Source organism: Corvus moneduloides, chromosome 28, assembly GCF_009650955.1.
Source record: "Corvus moneduloides isolate bCorMon1 chromosome 28, bCorMon1.pri, whole genome shotgun sequence".
Classification (NCBI taxonomy): Eukaryota; Metazoa; Chordata; class Aves; order Passeriformes; family Corvidae; genus Corvus; species Corvus moneduloides.
In genome coordinates, this window is record NC_045503.1 from 3319082 (window position 1) to 3332668 (window position 13587).

Below are 13587 nucleotides of genomic sequence, written 5' to 3' on the forward strand. Positions count from 1 at the left end.
ACAGCTCTGTGCTCCCTGTGCAGCTCCATGATAAAAATAGCTGGAACCCCGAGTGGGAAGAGCTGGCTGGGAGGAGGGAACACAGGCTGAGTGGGAAGAGCTGGCTGGGAGGAGGGAACAGAGGCTCTGCTGCTGCCTGAGCCTCATCCTGCACAGGCAGAGGCTGCTCCACGTGCTCAGCCAGAGCCTCCAACTGCTCCCAGGGGCTGATTTCGCAGAGCAGCAGTGCAGCTCCTCTCCTACCTTGTTCAGAGCATGCACAGGAATGTGGGAGGCCTCGATGTCCTTCAGGTCTCTCTCAGCATCGTACTTGAGATCGTTGGAGACGCTGAACCTGCAAAGGAGGTATGGGGTGGTTATCTCCTCCTGGGGCTGGTTATCTCCCCCAGCAGCTGGGGCTAGGTATGTCCCCGGGGAGTCTGGGCTGGGTATGTCCCCGGGGAGTCAGGGCACACGGTGATTAACAGCTCTGGTGATTAACAGCTCTGACTAAAGCAGGAGGAGCTGTGCAGAGCTGTCACATCTCCCACTGCCCACGGACCCCAGTGTGAGATCCGACAGCCCGTCTGCCCCTCGGCACAGGCTGTGATCTGCAGCAAAGCCCCATATTCCTGGGTCTGCACTCGGGAAGCCCAGGAACAACCCTCCACGACTCCAGAGAGAGCAGGGGCCAGGCTCGACATCTCGCCCCAAGGAGCACGAAACCTGCTATTTCACAGTGACTCATTCTCCATCCCTGCTGCAGGGGGAATATTCCCACTTCACAGGCAGCAGTCAGGCACTAAGAGGTGGAAATGACTTACCCAAGGCCACAGCATGACTCAACTCTAAAGCCAACATCAGCACTAAGGAATTCCTTACTTCTAGATCCAAACTAACTCCAAGGTCTTACGGGAAAAGAGGGAAAAAAAACCCCAACAACTCACCACAGAGCTTTTTTCCTCCCTTTAAGATAATTTTCAAAGATGATGCCCGCAACGGTCCTGCCCTTTCCGACTCCGGCACCGTCCCCGATGAGGAACCCAGCTCGCTGCCCATTGGGCAATAAAACTTCATGTTGCTGCAAAACCAAGAACAGAACTGAAAATTAAACGAGATTTGCCTTTGCTAGGAGCTTTGACATGAACACCACTTAACCCTTTCACACATTCCACAGATGCACGTGCACCGATCAGCCAAACGACAGCAGGAAAGATCAGGGGTCATGGCCAAGCTCACAAGTGGCAGTTCATGGGAAAGGGCCCCAAAATGTAGAGCCCTCTGCAAGAAAAGTCCAGGATTCTTGCCTCTTTGCAGAACAGATCACATAGAAGCCCCTGGCTTCAAACAATCCTTCAAAAGGCATTTAAAATGCCAAAGGAGTTTCATCACCCGAATTACAGTTGTTTTAAAACACAGGTGAACACCTGTCCCTGCAAGAGGCAGCTTCCTTCAGGTATGAGACACCCGAGGTGCAGCAAGTACCTGGCAGGCGTAGATGATGGCTTCCAGCTGTAGTGCAGACAGGGAGCCTTTGTCAGCCACAGAGCAGGGCAGGGAAAGGCTGTAGGTGATGTCAGGTGGGGGGACACTGGACAGGGTGCTCGTCTCAACCACCAGGTCAGGGTGGTGCTTCCCAATCTTGGCTGAATGACAATAGAACACTGGTTAGTCGAGGTCTTCACTCCCAGGGGCACCACAGAGCTCATCAAGCAGCTGCAGCCCAGGGCAGTGTAGAGTTTTCCTAGAAAACCACAAGCCTGGGAGGTGCCGCAGCAAACACACAATTAAATTAGGTTGTTCAATGGAGTCAACAGAACTTCCCAAGGCAACACTCACACTTTGAAGGGATATATTCTGCATAGGTCTCCGTCTGCCCCAACTCTTCTGTTTCTTCCTCCTCAGCTTCATCTTCCTCCTCTGCAGGAGCCTGAGACTGAAGAAAACCAGCATTGACTAAATGTTAATGTTCTTGCTGAGCTATGGACACACGTGGTGTTGTGCCCTGCCTCAAACTGACACTGAAACCATCCCCCAAAGCCACAACCCCCCTAAACACAATCCATTCATTCCCAGAGTAAGGAAAGCCACCAGTGGGAGCCCACCCCAGGGGCTGTAAGAGCTGCCCAATGCCTGCTCCTCACCAAACCGGGGAAAGATGTTTGCACCACTCTTGGGATGGGCTGTGGGGCTGTGTGAACCCTGCCTAGCCATGCCCTGACCTGCCCTGAGCAGGCACCTGGCCCAGCTTTCCACTCAGCACTGTGCCCACAGCCGAGAGCAATGTCCTGAGAGCCCAAAGTGCCCCTTAACACAGCGAGGTTTCCCTCTGGGAAATGTAACACACTTCTTGGAAAGGGCAGGGACTTGTGCCTGTCCGAGTTTCTTGTCTCACTCCCTCTGAAGGGAAAAAGGTCAGAACTGCTCCCCCCAGCACTGGGATATCACCAGGAGCATCCCACTGAGGCCAACCATGGATCTCACCTGGTAGCTGATGAGGAGCGGGGTGTTGGGGACAGCAGGAACGTGGTCACTGGAGCTGTTCAGGCCTGGGAACGGTGTGCTGGGTGAGAACAGCTGGAACACAAAGGGTGTGGGTGAGGAAGGGCAAACATGGAAATGCACCAACAAAGATCCTTGGACACTGCTCCCTGGACCATGCAGCTTGCCAGGAGAGAGCTCCCACGACACTCCGCGAGGAGAAAGAGCTCCCAAGATACTCCGGGCTGAGGAGATCCTTTGTCTGCTCCCACACAAACAAATTCACCCTGGAATTTCTCAACGGGGAGCAAGGTCAGGCCAGCAGCTTGTGGCATCCAAAGCAATCAGCAACTCCAGGAGCAGCACTACTCCAAGTTTACAGCCTGTGCAGAGCGCCAAGCTCAATGACAGACCCATGCTGCACCAGCAGCAGAGAAAGATGGGAAGTTCTTAGGCATAAACACTCCTATTTTTAAATAAAATTTAAAAAAATTAAAAAGAAGAAGAAAGAAAAAACCCACCCTCCATTCCTGGAAGCCTGAGTCAGAATTACCAGAAGGAAGCTGGACTGAAGAACTGTTTCCAGTGCCAGCAAATCTGGAGAGCAGGTGAAACATCCCCACCTACAAATCCAAGTTCAGTTTGGTCTCGGACAGGAGAAAGGCCAGGAGCTGCTGGAAGGGCAGGACGTGTTCTCGCAGCTCCAGCAGCAGGAAACAAATGCAAGGCTGGGTTTTCGTCACAAAATCCCCAAAGTACAAACCTCTGCTATCCTGACCCAGCTTTGGCACTCAGCATTCCACCTCGGGAATTGCAGAGGAAGCAACAGGAACCTTGGCTGCTTGGAGCATTTGCAAACCACCCACACAGGTGAGAATGGGCTGTGAGGGCCAAAGCAGGAGCTGCAGTGGGAGATGGATCATCCACCTGTACAATTCCTGCATTTCCCTACCCTCCCTCACCTCCTGGTTTGATTTTCTCCTCCCTCTCTGCTAAGGACATTCAGAGAAGAGGAACACAGATCCGTGAGAACAGGGGGCTGGAAGCAGGAGAGATTCTGACAATTGCACAATCACGGCCTCGGTCTTACTTCACTTTTTTCCTTTCTGCACTATTCTCCATTTTGTCCCACCTTGCCATGACTTCCCTGGGAAGGGAATCAGTCCCACGTGGCTGCCAAGCCAACCTCTCTCTGTGCAAATCCCTTCCCTGGGCTCTGAGCTGGGAAAAAGGTGCTCACATCTCGAACATGCTGTGAATGAGCTACGAAAAAACTGCATCAGCAGCTCACAAATCCCAGTCAGAGGCTTCCAAGGCTGGGCTGCACTTCCCAGACTTAAAAACTGGGAATGTGTGAGATGGATGACAGAAAACACAATGTATGACAGGGACTATTTTTAAAAGGTTATTTCACAACTCCATGACAATCGAAGCTGTTTTGCCTGCTGCTCCTGCAAATATTTCACAGGGTGGCAGCTCTTCCCTCTCTGCCCATTCCTGAGTGATAAACAGAGCCAACATATCGGATACAGCTCCTTTCCCTGGCATAACAGCTCTCCCCACAGGCACATGGAGGCAGTTCTGTGTCCAGCCATTTCCACTTTGATCCTGAGCCACCTCCAGCTTCAGCACCTCAATCCAGGGATTTTCAAGGAGCTGGGAATGTTTATTTTTAAAGAGGACAAAGCACAAGGCTGTTCCTGTTCCTGGGGGTGGAACAGTTCACAGTGGGGTCTCCCCCAGGATGCAGCCAGCTTGGCTCCTGGGATGTCCCATGCATCAAAACTGTGAGAAACCAATGTTCCTGCTCTGCCTGGGTCTCTGAGACAGAAGTTCTGGAAAAACTACACTCCTGATAACCCAGCGGCAGGCTGTGGGTCAGAGCTGGCTGCACAGCCACAGCTGAGGAATGTCCTGGATCACAGAAATCAGGATGTAACGTGACTGATGTTCCATCACTGTAGCTTAGTGACTGCTCTGGCTGCTCAAAAGCCAAAATTCCTGCAATTCTACAGAATTGGTGTGCTGATGTGGTGAGGGACAAGATTATCTAAGCTGCTGATATCCCACACCAATGTGCAGAGGCCAGTGGTGAGTCAGTTTGACAGTTCTTTAACCCAGTGTCCCCGAACATGGTGCCACTTCCATGCAAAAATTAAACCAAAATCTCCTGTCCACGATGCACCTCACTGACACCACCTCAGGAAATGTTACTCAGTTAAAAGACAGCCCAAAAAGCAGCAACCCCGCCCCAACCGCCTCAGCAAACACAGATAAGACAACATTTAAAATTAGCTGGAGATTCCTTTCCAAAGGAAGTCGTTTATAAATGGAATTCCAAGGAGTTAATTGGCCTTATCTGAGCCCAAGAGCTCAGCAGGACACAAGAGGCGAGGACAGGATGTGAGGAACAGCATGGGACACAAGGGACAGGGACAAGGAACAGCACAGGGGCAGGGACTCTGCTGGAGATCCTGCTGTGCTCACACGAGTCAGTCTCACACAACGTTTATTTCTCCCTCGTTTTCTTCGTGCTGGATTTAGAACAGCTTTTCCCAGTAAGTTTTTGTTGTGCACTCCACAGACACTGAACTCCAGGCTTTTCTAGGCATTGAGTGTCTCAAGCAGAGTTCACGTGTTTGGACACAGGCCACCACAGAGCCATTTCTGCAGGGATTTGGGCTACTACATAAAAACCCAACAATAATACGAGAACAGGAGCAATGTGGCACGTGGCTTCTCTGTCCTGGGGGATGCCTCTGCTCTCCAGCAATTTTAACCATCCAATTTGCAAGCCTGGGATGTCTGCAGCCATTTCTTGCGTTCCAATAGCTCAGCTCTCTTCCTGCTGCCTCAAACTGCAAGTTCCAACTGGTCTGAGGCTTGCAGACTGCTCAAGGAAGCAGAGTCAGAGACACTGAGCACAGCAGAGGCTCGAAATGCAGCAGTGGCTACCCCAGTTGCCTCCTGGGGTAGCTACTTTAGGTGTTTTTCCCTCATTCTTCCTAAGAGAGTGACCTGCAATGGAAACCTGAGGCACAGCCGGGCAGGTACTGTGAGAGCCAAGACCCAAATCCAGTGGATGAGGATGATGTGGCTCCAACAACTCCCAGAGCCAGTTGGTGCCTGTGGTGCCCATGTCAGTCCCCCAGCTGAGGCACAGCAGAGAGCAGAGGGCTGGTGAAAATGCCCAAAAATGCCCACAATCAGTTGATGCTGAAGGACTGCCAGGAGATCCCACGCCCCAGAAAACTCTGGGATGTAGAAGCTTGCAGGGACTTGGACTCACAAAGTAAACACAAATGGTGAGTCTTAAGTTGAGACAGTTATTTAGTCATTGTTACTGAAATATTTACCCTGGAGAAGGCAAACAAAAGGTGCTGCTGGTGGGGAAAGTTAATGATCCACGTCAGGGTGGTTTTCCTGGTGTCCATCCCCTCAGCAATCCCAAGCACCCTGGACCTGCTGAATGTTTTAGGGATGCACCTACCTGCCACAGCTGCCAGGAGAAAGAGCTCCTCCTGCCTGCACTGCACTCTGGAAGAGTGCATGAATCCCTCTGAGGGTGTCTGGATTCCCTCCTGCTTCAGGAAACTAAACACTGCCACCACTTCACCCCTTCCCTCCTGCAGTGAAGTTGGTAACAGCAACATCATGACATTTCAAACTTCACCTGAAGGAACGGGGTTGGTTTCTGAATTCCTTGGTGAAACCCCCATGGGATGAAGCCTGAGGTACCTCCTGTCTGCTGGGAGGATGGGAAAGGAGCAGCCCCTACCTCGATCTGGTTCTGCTGCGGCGTGTTCACATCCCATAGTGTTGGCACGTGGTTCAGGCTGTCGGCGGGCAGGAAGTCCTTGGGATCTGCGATGTCCGAGAGGGAATCCGCGGGGGATGAGAAGAGGGAGTTGTTGTTGGAGAGCTCATCGAGGTATGAAGAATCCTGGAACAGAGACACGGCCATGGTTGGAGGAGTCAGGATGAGACCAGAGAGCTCCTTCCTCACTCAGCCAGCAAGTTCTAATTTCGTGCTGTTCAATGAGCGGCTCCACTACTTCGCGCTCCACAGATCTCAGAAATTAACCTGGAACTGAGGACATGCTCTGAGGGGCTGTTTGAAAATCTGTTTTTTGAAAAAGCAGGGAAAGCCCCGGCCAGGAGTGTGGGTACACGGTCAAGGCCGACTCGGGCTGTGCACATCCCCACACACGGAGTGGGAGAGAGGAGCATCCAACAAGGCATAACTCAACTCCACTTTGTGCTTGATTAAAAAAAGGCTGCTGAGGGGGTGCAAACGCTTCAGCCCAGCTCCAAAGGACTCGAGGATTTCATTCATGTGCAGGGGCCCCCAGAGACCCAGCTACTCCAGATCACAGCGTGGCTGTTTCACTGCAATTTCCAATGCAACACTACCTGGAGCCTGCGGGAAACATTCCTCTCCCCCCGGCAGGTTCTGCACACATGAGGCTGCCAGGAGCAGGGGAAGGAGTGCTGGTGTCACCTGGATTTGAATCTAGGTAAATCCAGGCAGATCCACCAATCCTCTTTCCAAGGGCCAGCCCCAGCCTGGACAAGGAACGTGCTTCAGCAACAGCGACCAGGCTCTGCCCTTGCTCTTTTTCTGGTGACTGGGCTGGATGGTTTGCAACTGTTTTATTTGGTGCCAGCCCAGTGATGCTGTTGGTTTGAGTCACACAGACTTTGGCTCAGAAAGAGCCATCAATCCTCTCCCTAACATCAAGCCCTGGTCTGGTTTCCCTATTTCAGGTGGCAAGAACCGAGAGCCGATAAGCACTTCTTGCTCTTCATCCTTCGCTGTGAGATCCCTGCCCCTTCCCCAGCTCCATCCCATCACTTCAGCCCTCCTCCCACACCAAAGAGCATTTTCAAACTCTGTTGAAGCAGAAAAACTTTGCTGTTAATTTAAAGTAACATACTCCCAGCACCAAACTCCAGCACTCGGGTCTGGCCAGAGACCTCTGTCCCCAAGGGAAGGGCAGACAGACAAACTTGGTCTGTCTTGGTGCCCCACAGACTCTGCCAACAGAGGTGGGTCTGTGGTTCCTCACAGCCCAGCCAGAGCACCAGGGTAACCCACCAAGCTGCTGCCAGCAGAGCCAGGGGCTGGTACAGGAGGAGTCGCTGCTCACTTCCAGTAAAGGGCCAATTTCCCACTACAGGCAGAAAGGCAGCCAAACACTCTTAAAAGTCACTTAGCCCTGCCTGACATAAACCCACGAGCAGCTGAGCCTGGCTGTGCTGTTCCCAAGGGCTTCAGGCCAAGAGCTGGGTCAGACCCCCCCGACTGCTATCAAAAGTTATGGGCTTGTAGTGTTTAAACCTTGAAGCCATCAGTGCAGATGCTGGAAGCACTCCAGCAATGGCAGGTGTGATGTGGGGAGTTTGGATTCCTCAATTACCAGCTGATGGACCCAAAGACTCAGGGAGTGAGGGCAGCACTTTCTAGGCAGCTCTTGCTCCTGATATTTCTATGTCTGTTCTAGGTTACCCAGAAATTAAGGCATCCAGAGACTGAACAGGCACCCGGCTTTATCACCTTGGAATTAAGGGATCTCTGGGCTCCCCTTCACACTTAAGAAAGCAGAAAAACACTTGAGTGGGTCTGGCCGTGGCCAGACCGAGTGGCCTGTGCAGGAGCTGGATGGTCCCAATCCCATTGCTGAGACACCTCCAAGCAGGGTTTGTTCACCTGCAAAGGGTACTGACAGAGGCTGGGGCAGGAGAAAACATCTGCACACCTGTGTCAGGGCAGGGGAGGCTGTGGGGCAGCACAGAGTGGCCACTGGGGTCCCAACAATAGGCAAGGGCTGGGCTGGAATAGCAACGGGATACCAGGATACGGGAAAGCCTCATGACACAACCTGAGACATCCCAGCAAAGGTCACCCAGCCCCTTCCATCCGCAGGGAACACTCCAGTCCCACCACTGGGCTGAACTGGGGAGAGGAAACCAGCCTCCAAGGCAGAGGGAGGACAATACTCCTCCTGGAAGCGATTCAGTGATCCCATCCTCTGCCAGAATTACAAGGCATTAGTCACAAACTTCCAGAGCCTCCCATTTGTCTTAACTAATTGCATTATCTAAAGAGCACTAAAGTTAATCACCTGCCAGATTCCCTGCCCCAAGAACTTCCACCACCACCACCTCTGTAAATTTATCAAATCCAGGGTAATCATTTAACACAAGGCCATGGACAACCACAACCAGCACAAACCATGCCCGGACCAATCACACCGCTGGTTTATCTGCTGCAAACGGGAGCAGCTGCTCCAGTGACCTCAGGGAAAAGGAAGGACCATCACTTCAACCAAGAGCTCATGGTCAGGATCAGCTCAGGCACTGGGGTTTGAAACATGTAATTCTGTCCCTGTTTCAGACAGAGTAACCAGAATTTGAAGTTCTTCTCATTAGAAACATGAGGTTCTGCAGTAACAGCACTTCTGTTTCAGTGGAAGTTGAATTTCTGCAGCAGATGGAAGTTGTCCTGACACACAGAATCTTTATTTCAGATACTTTTCTGCAACTGTTCTTTACATAAATCTTATTCCTGGCATTCAGCACCTCTGTGGTGTCCTCTGGACTGGCCCCAGCAGGTCCAGACCTCTCCTGGGCCAAGGACCCAGAGCTGGAGGAAGAGCTGCAGGTGGGTCTCGGAGCAGAGGAGAACCTGATGTTGCTGTGGCACACAGTACTCCTGTCATTATCCCAAAACTAAGATTATCAAACAATTATCTTCCTAGAAAAAATCAGGAAAAAAATCAGGGTACCCCAGCCCAGACACTTGATCTTTCTCCAAGCCCCTGGGAACAGCTCAGCTCCCTCGGTCAAAACAAAGCGTTAAAAATAATGAAAGAACAGGTGAAGTCTAAATACAGACAGAACAAGCATCCTAAAAATATTTTTTTTTCCCATCAAGCCATCAATAGAAATGGTTTATTTTCTCACAATCCAGACACTGAGGAAACAGTGTCTGCAGAGCAGCTCTGGATGACTGCACTGCAGAGCACCCGAGTGAAGAGAGGGTTTTATTAAAAACCCAAAACCCTATCTATATACCCAAATACACACCCACAACCACAGCCACACTGCCAGCCAGGAGAGATTTTGCACCTCAAAAGTCACAGATTAAATTATTATTCAGGAGTGACCGAATCAGCAGCTGCAGACGATCCCCATGAAATCTTTTAGCTGCCAAACCCCAAAATCTTTCTAAATTTGGGGCAATAAACTGGCAGTGTGGATGGTTTAGCTCTGGCTGGACGGTGCTCCCCTTGCTTCCTGCACCCTGCATCAACTTTGGAAATAAAACAACTCAAAGCCATCACACCTACACAAACACACGGATTGATCCTCACACAACTCCTTCCCTCCAAATTCCACACTCAGCGACCAGGAACGCAGCTTCCAGCAAAACAGAAATCACGTCTTTGGGACGCAAAAATCTATTCCCGGTACCCAACGTGGAGAGGTGTCACTCCCAAAACTCTGCAGCCGCTGCAGAACTCCTGGGGAGCAGCTGCCCTGGCGACCAAACGCACGAGGAATTCCACGGAGGAGGAGGAAAAAACCCAGGAAAAATGAGGTTTTACCTTGTAGAGAGACGGGAACTTTAGCCAGAACTGCATTTGGGACATTTTAGAGCAGCATTCGGGGGGCTGTCGGCGCAGGAGGCAGCAGCAGGGGGAGGATGCTCAGTGGAAAGTGGAGAAAGGTCCATTCACGGCCGGGGCTCATCGGGGGGCTTTAAAAGCCAACATGCAGCAGCCAGAGAAGTGAAAATGGAGACTCAGGGCCCAGCAGAGCCGTCCTGCACCCGGAGATTTGCATAGACTGTTTAGTCACGACGAGAGGGCTCTTACTTCCTCTAAGTCCAGGGCTGACTTTCAGGAAATGATGCCTGCTTGGTAAGTCAGTGAAATTACTGGCAGTGCGAGGAGAATTACTGTACGTGGTGTAATCCAACCACAGAGCACAGTAAACAGCGCCGGGCTCCGCAGAGCCAGAGGGCTCCAAGCTCCCCTCCCTGGCCACCCAATGCCAGACTTTGTCCCCCTGGCAGCCCCTGCTTTGGGCTGGGGGTCCTGCCCTCCTCCCCACCCCCCCCCCTCCCGATTTCAGGGCTCGGATGACGTGGTCGAAGTGACAAAGCTCATGAGGAGTATTCCCACGCTGGTGTCCCCCCAAAAGCCATGTGCTCTCTTTGTCTTTGGTGTCTGCCCCACCCCAAACCGTGCCTTTAGAAATCCAAAGGAGTGGCCCTTTCTCTTCCCTTTCCTCCCTGGATCACTGTTATTTCCCACGGACCGTTCCTTGCCTTCTCTTTCCAAGGCTGTCCCTTTTAACTTTAACAGTTTCGGTAACAGAAATAAGCCAAATTTCTGGCGGGGGAGAGAGAAAGGCACAAAAGGGAACATCTAAAAAGGGACGTAAGCTTAAGGAAGGTCTCCTCCAATGCCACTGGAGGTGAAGGGAATCATCCAGAGAACCCCCCACCCTCTGGAAAATCCCTGGGAACTGTTGTGTTTGCTTTGGGTGCAAGAGGCTCCTGTTTGCTCTTCCCTGGCAGGGGTGGTGGCAGCCCCAGAGCTGGGCTCTGCCCGCGGGGTCAGTTCCAGTTTGCCCAGCAAACCCAGCAGCGCACGGACCCAGCAGTGCACGTGCTGGCAACGGGGAGGGAGAGGAGCCCTGACTGCCCCAAGTCTCTCCATCCCTGCTCCCAGTCCTTCCAGGCACCCACGGCACGGCTTCAAGGGAGCGCAGCTCGTGGCTGTCCCACGTTTGAGCCAGCATTTGGTGCCTGCTGCTGTGGCTGTTACTGCTGAGGCAACTCCTCTCGGGGCCTTGTGCCGGGAACAGCTGGAAAATCCCATGTTTACGAGGCACTTCTCAAAAAAAGAGAGCTCTGGAGTGAAAGAAGGCACAAAGTCCCAGCAGGCCCGCCAGAGAGGAGAGCAGACAAAGCCCTCCAGGGAGAGTTGAGAGAGGGAATTCTGCTTTATGCCATCGGATAAGGAGGGAGGATGGGCCCCTCCAAGGAAAACACGCCAGGTATTGAGGCTGGAAAACCACCCACAGGGCAAAAATCTGCAGCAAGGCTCATTTCCAAGGGCAGAACCCTCTCAGCACCGCGGCTCCACAGGGACTGAGACATCAACAGTGAGGATCCACATTCCACCCTCAACACACCTAGTCCAGGAGGTTTATTCAATAAGCAAATGGGAAAGAAAAACACCTTTTTCCTGCACAACTGCAGCTGTGGCAGGGTCTGTGGTCACAGACGGAGCTCCCAGGAGGAGCTGGAGCATCTGCTGGGTTCTCCCTGTTCCCAGGACCCATCTCACCTCACAGTGGAGGCTGCAAGCAGCACTTCCCTGAGAGCCAGCAGAACATCCTGCAGGGACTACAGCGACAACAGAATTTGGTTTCTGTGGGCAGCAGGCTCAGGGTGGAGAAAGGCTGAGGGTTCTCAAGGCTGCTTTTCTCTGAATTTGCTGTATTTAAGGGCAGGCTGTGCTGGCCCGTGGGGCAGGTGCTTTAATGACATGTGTAGAGTGAAGAGGCCAAATTAATTTCTGAAATGTCTTAATTAGCAACTTGCTGCGTGACCTTGACTGAACCACTACGTCCTGCCAGAGCCAATCGAGGTCTCGCAATTTGTGCAACCTTTGGAAGAGCAGGTGGATCATTTCCTCTTCCTTTCCTGTCAGTGGGGCAAAATGCAGACACAAGAGACCCGTGCTGCCGAAGGAAGCAGGAACACGGCACAGACACCCAGGGCTGCTGCATTGATTTTGCAAGACCACAGCAGTGTAATCACCACGGGGAAGATAAACCGCCGCGGAATCACCACCTGGAATGTTCCCAGCCTGTCCGAGGGGAGAGGCAATCCTGCTCCCCACAGTTCATCCAAGAACACGTGTGCTGACAGAGAGGGACAAGGAAAGCAGGATTGTTCCAGCACTCACATCTGACTTATCCCCTCCCAGCTGTGCTGGGGAACCTTCTGCACCCCTGACTCAGACCAACTCTGCTTTGAATTACAGCATCTATTTTAAACCATGTCCCCATGGTCTGCTATTGGATTCTATTACCAGCACTTTTAAGAGCACTGAGCGTTTCAGACCGGCTTTTCCCGCTTTTGTTGGCTTTGGGAAGGGAGGAGGCAGGGAATGGCGCCTGCCAAGAGCCTCAGAAGGCAGATCTCCATCCCCTCCTGCCCAGAGTGAACAGCGCTGCTTGGAGGCAGCAACACAGATGAAAACTGTCAAGACTGGAATGGGGGGGATATCTGAGCCCTCCGGGCTCTTTTACCCCTTCCCCAGGGCCACAGGCACCCCAGGGGGCTCCTGCAATCTGCTGACAACAAATTATACCTCAATAGCTGAATTATACCTCCCCTCCTCCTAGGAACCAGCTCGGGGTGCCTAAATTGGAGCACCCTGAGCCTTTGGTCAGCGCACAGTGAGTTGTTATAACCACAGCCTTCACTTTCCCTACCCTAGGCGTGCAGGAAGTGTCAGGTATCTCACCCAGAGGGGTTATAAAGTGTTATTGCATCAGCCCAAACCCCAAACCTGCAGTGCAGAAACAAAGACACGAGCACGCAAAACCACTTGTTCTCCCAAGACCTCAGAGCCAGGTAACTGCCCGCAAATGGATTTTAATGTCTGTGTTCCCTGTAGATATAACTCCAGGACAGTAACACAAGTTCCAGGATGTTTCTTATTCCAGGAAACTCTTCGTTTCAGCCACAACCAAGTGTTCCATGTAATTTAATAACTGTTGCATTGATTTCTCCTAAATCACCAGAGCTCTGTGCACTGAAGCACTTCTAAAAATTAATACTTTATTTAAGAGCAGGTTAATTTCTCCTCCTGCTTTAACAATGAAGATTAACAGGAGACTGCAAGGGGCTGGTGGTGAGGAGAGGGCTGGTTTATGATTAACATGTGTGGTCAGGAGCCCCCATCCAGCACAGCAGATCAAACAAGGTTGTAACTGCATCTTAAAGTGTTACTGAAGGTGACTTCTGCCCGGGAGCAGCCAATTCCTCCTGGCCCACAGGATAAATCCATCTGGCCTCACCTCCTCCCTCCAGCCCAAGCA

General features: G+C 52.0%; 1 protein-coding gene across 5 annotated transcripts in view; it reads right to left on the reverse strand.

The window, feature by feature from the left end:
• Positions 1 to 13587, reverse strand: part of SBNO2 (strawberry notch homolog 2) — a 50635-nt gene that overhangs the window by 16623 nt on the left and 20425 nt on the right. For 4 of the 5 annotated variants that reach the window (XM_032092670.1, XM_032092667.1, XM_032092668.1 and 1 more), the window contains 6 exons: positions 6239 to 6403; positions 2464 to 2556; positions 1819 to 1915; positions 1465 to 1625; positions 927 to 1060; positions 244 to 334 (listed from right to left, as the gene is read on the reverse strand). In XM_032092670.1, coding sequence (XP_031948561.1) covers positions 244 to 334; positions 927 to 1060; positions 1465 to 1625; positions 1819 to 1915; positions 2464 to 2556; positions 6239 to 6403 — 741 coding nt within the window. Of the gene's footprint in view, positions 1 to 243; positions 335 to 926; positions 1061 to 1464; positions 1626 to 1818; positions 1916 to 2463; positions 2557 to 6238; positions 6404 to 10070; positions 10368 to 13587 lie in introns of those variants that run through there. The other variant, XM_032092672.1, reaches the window with a different exon arrangement.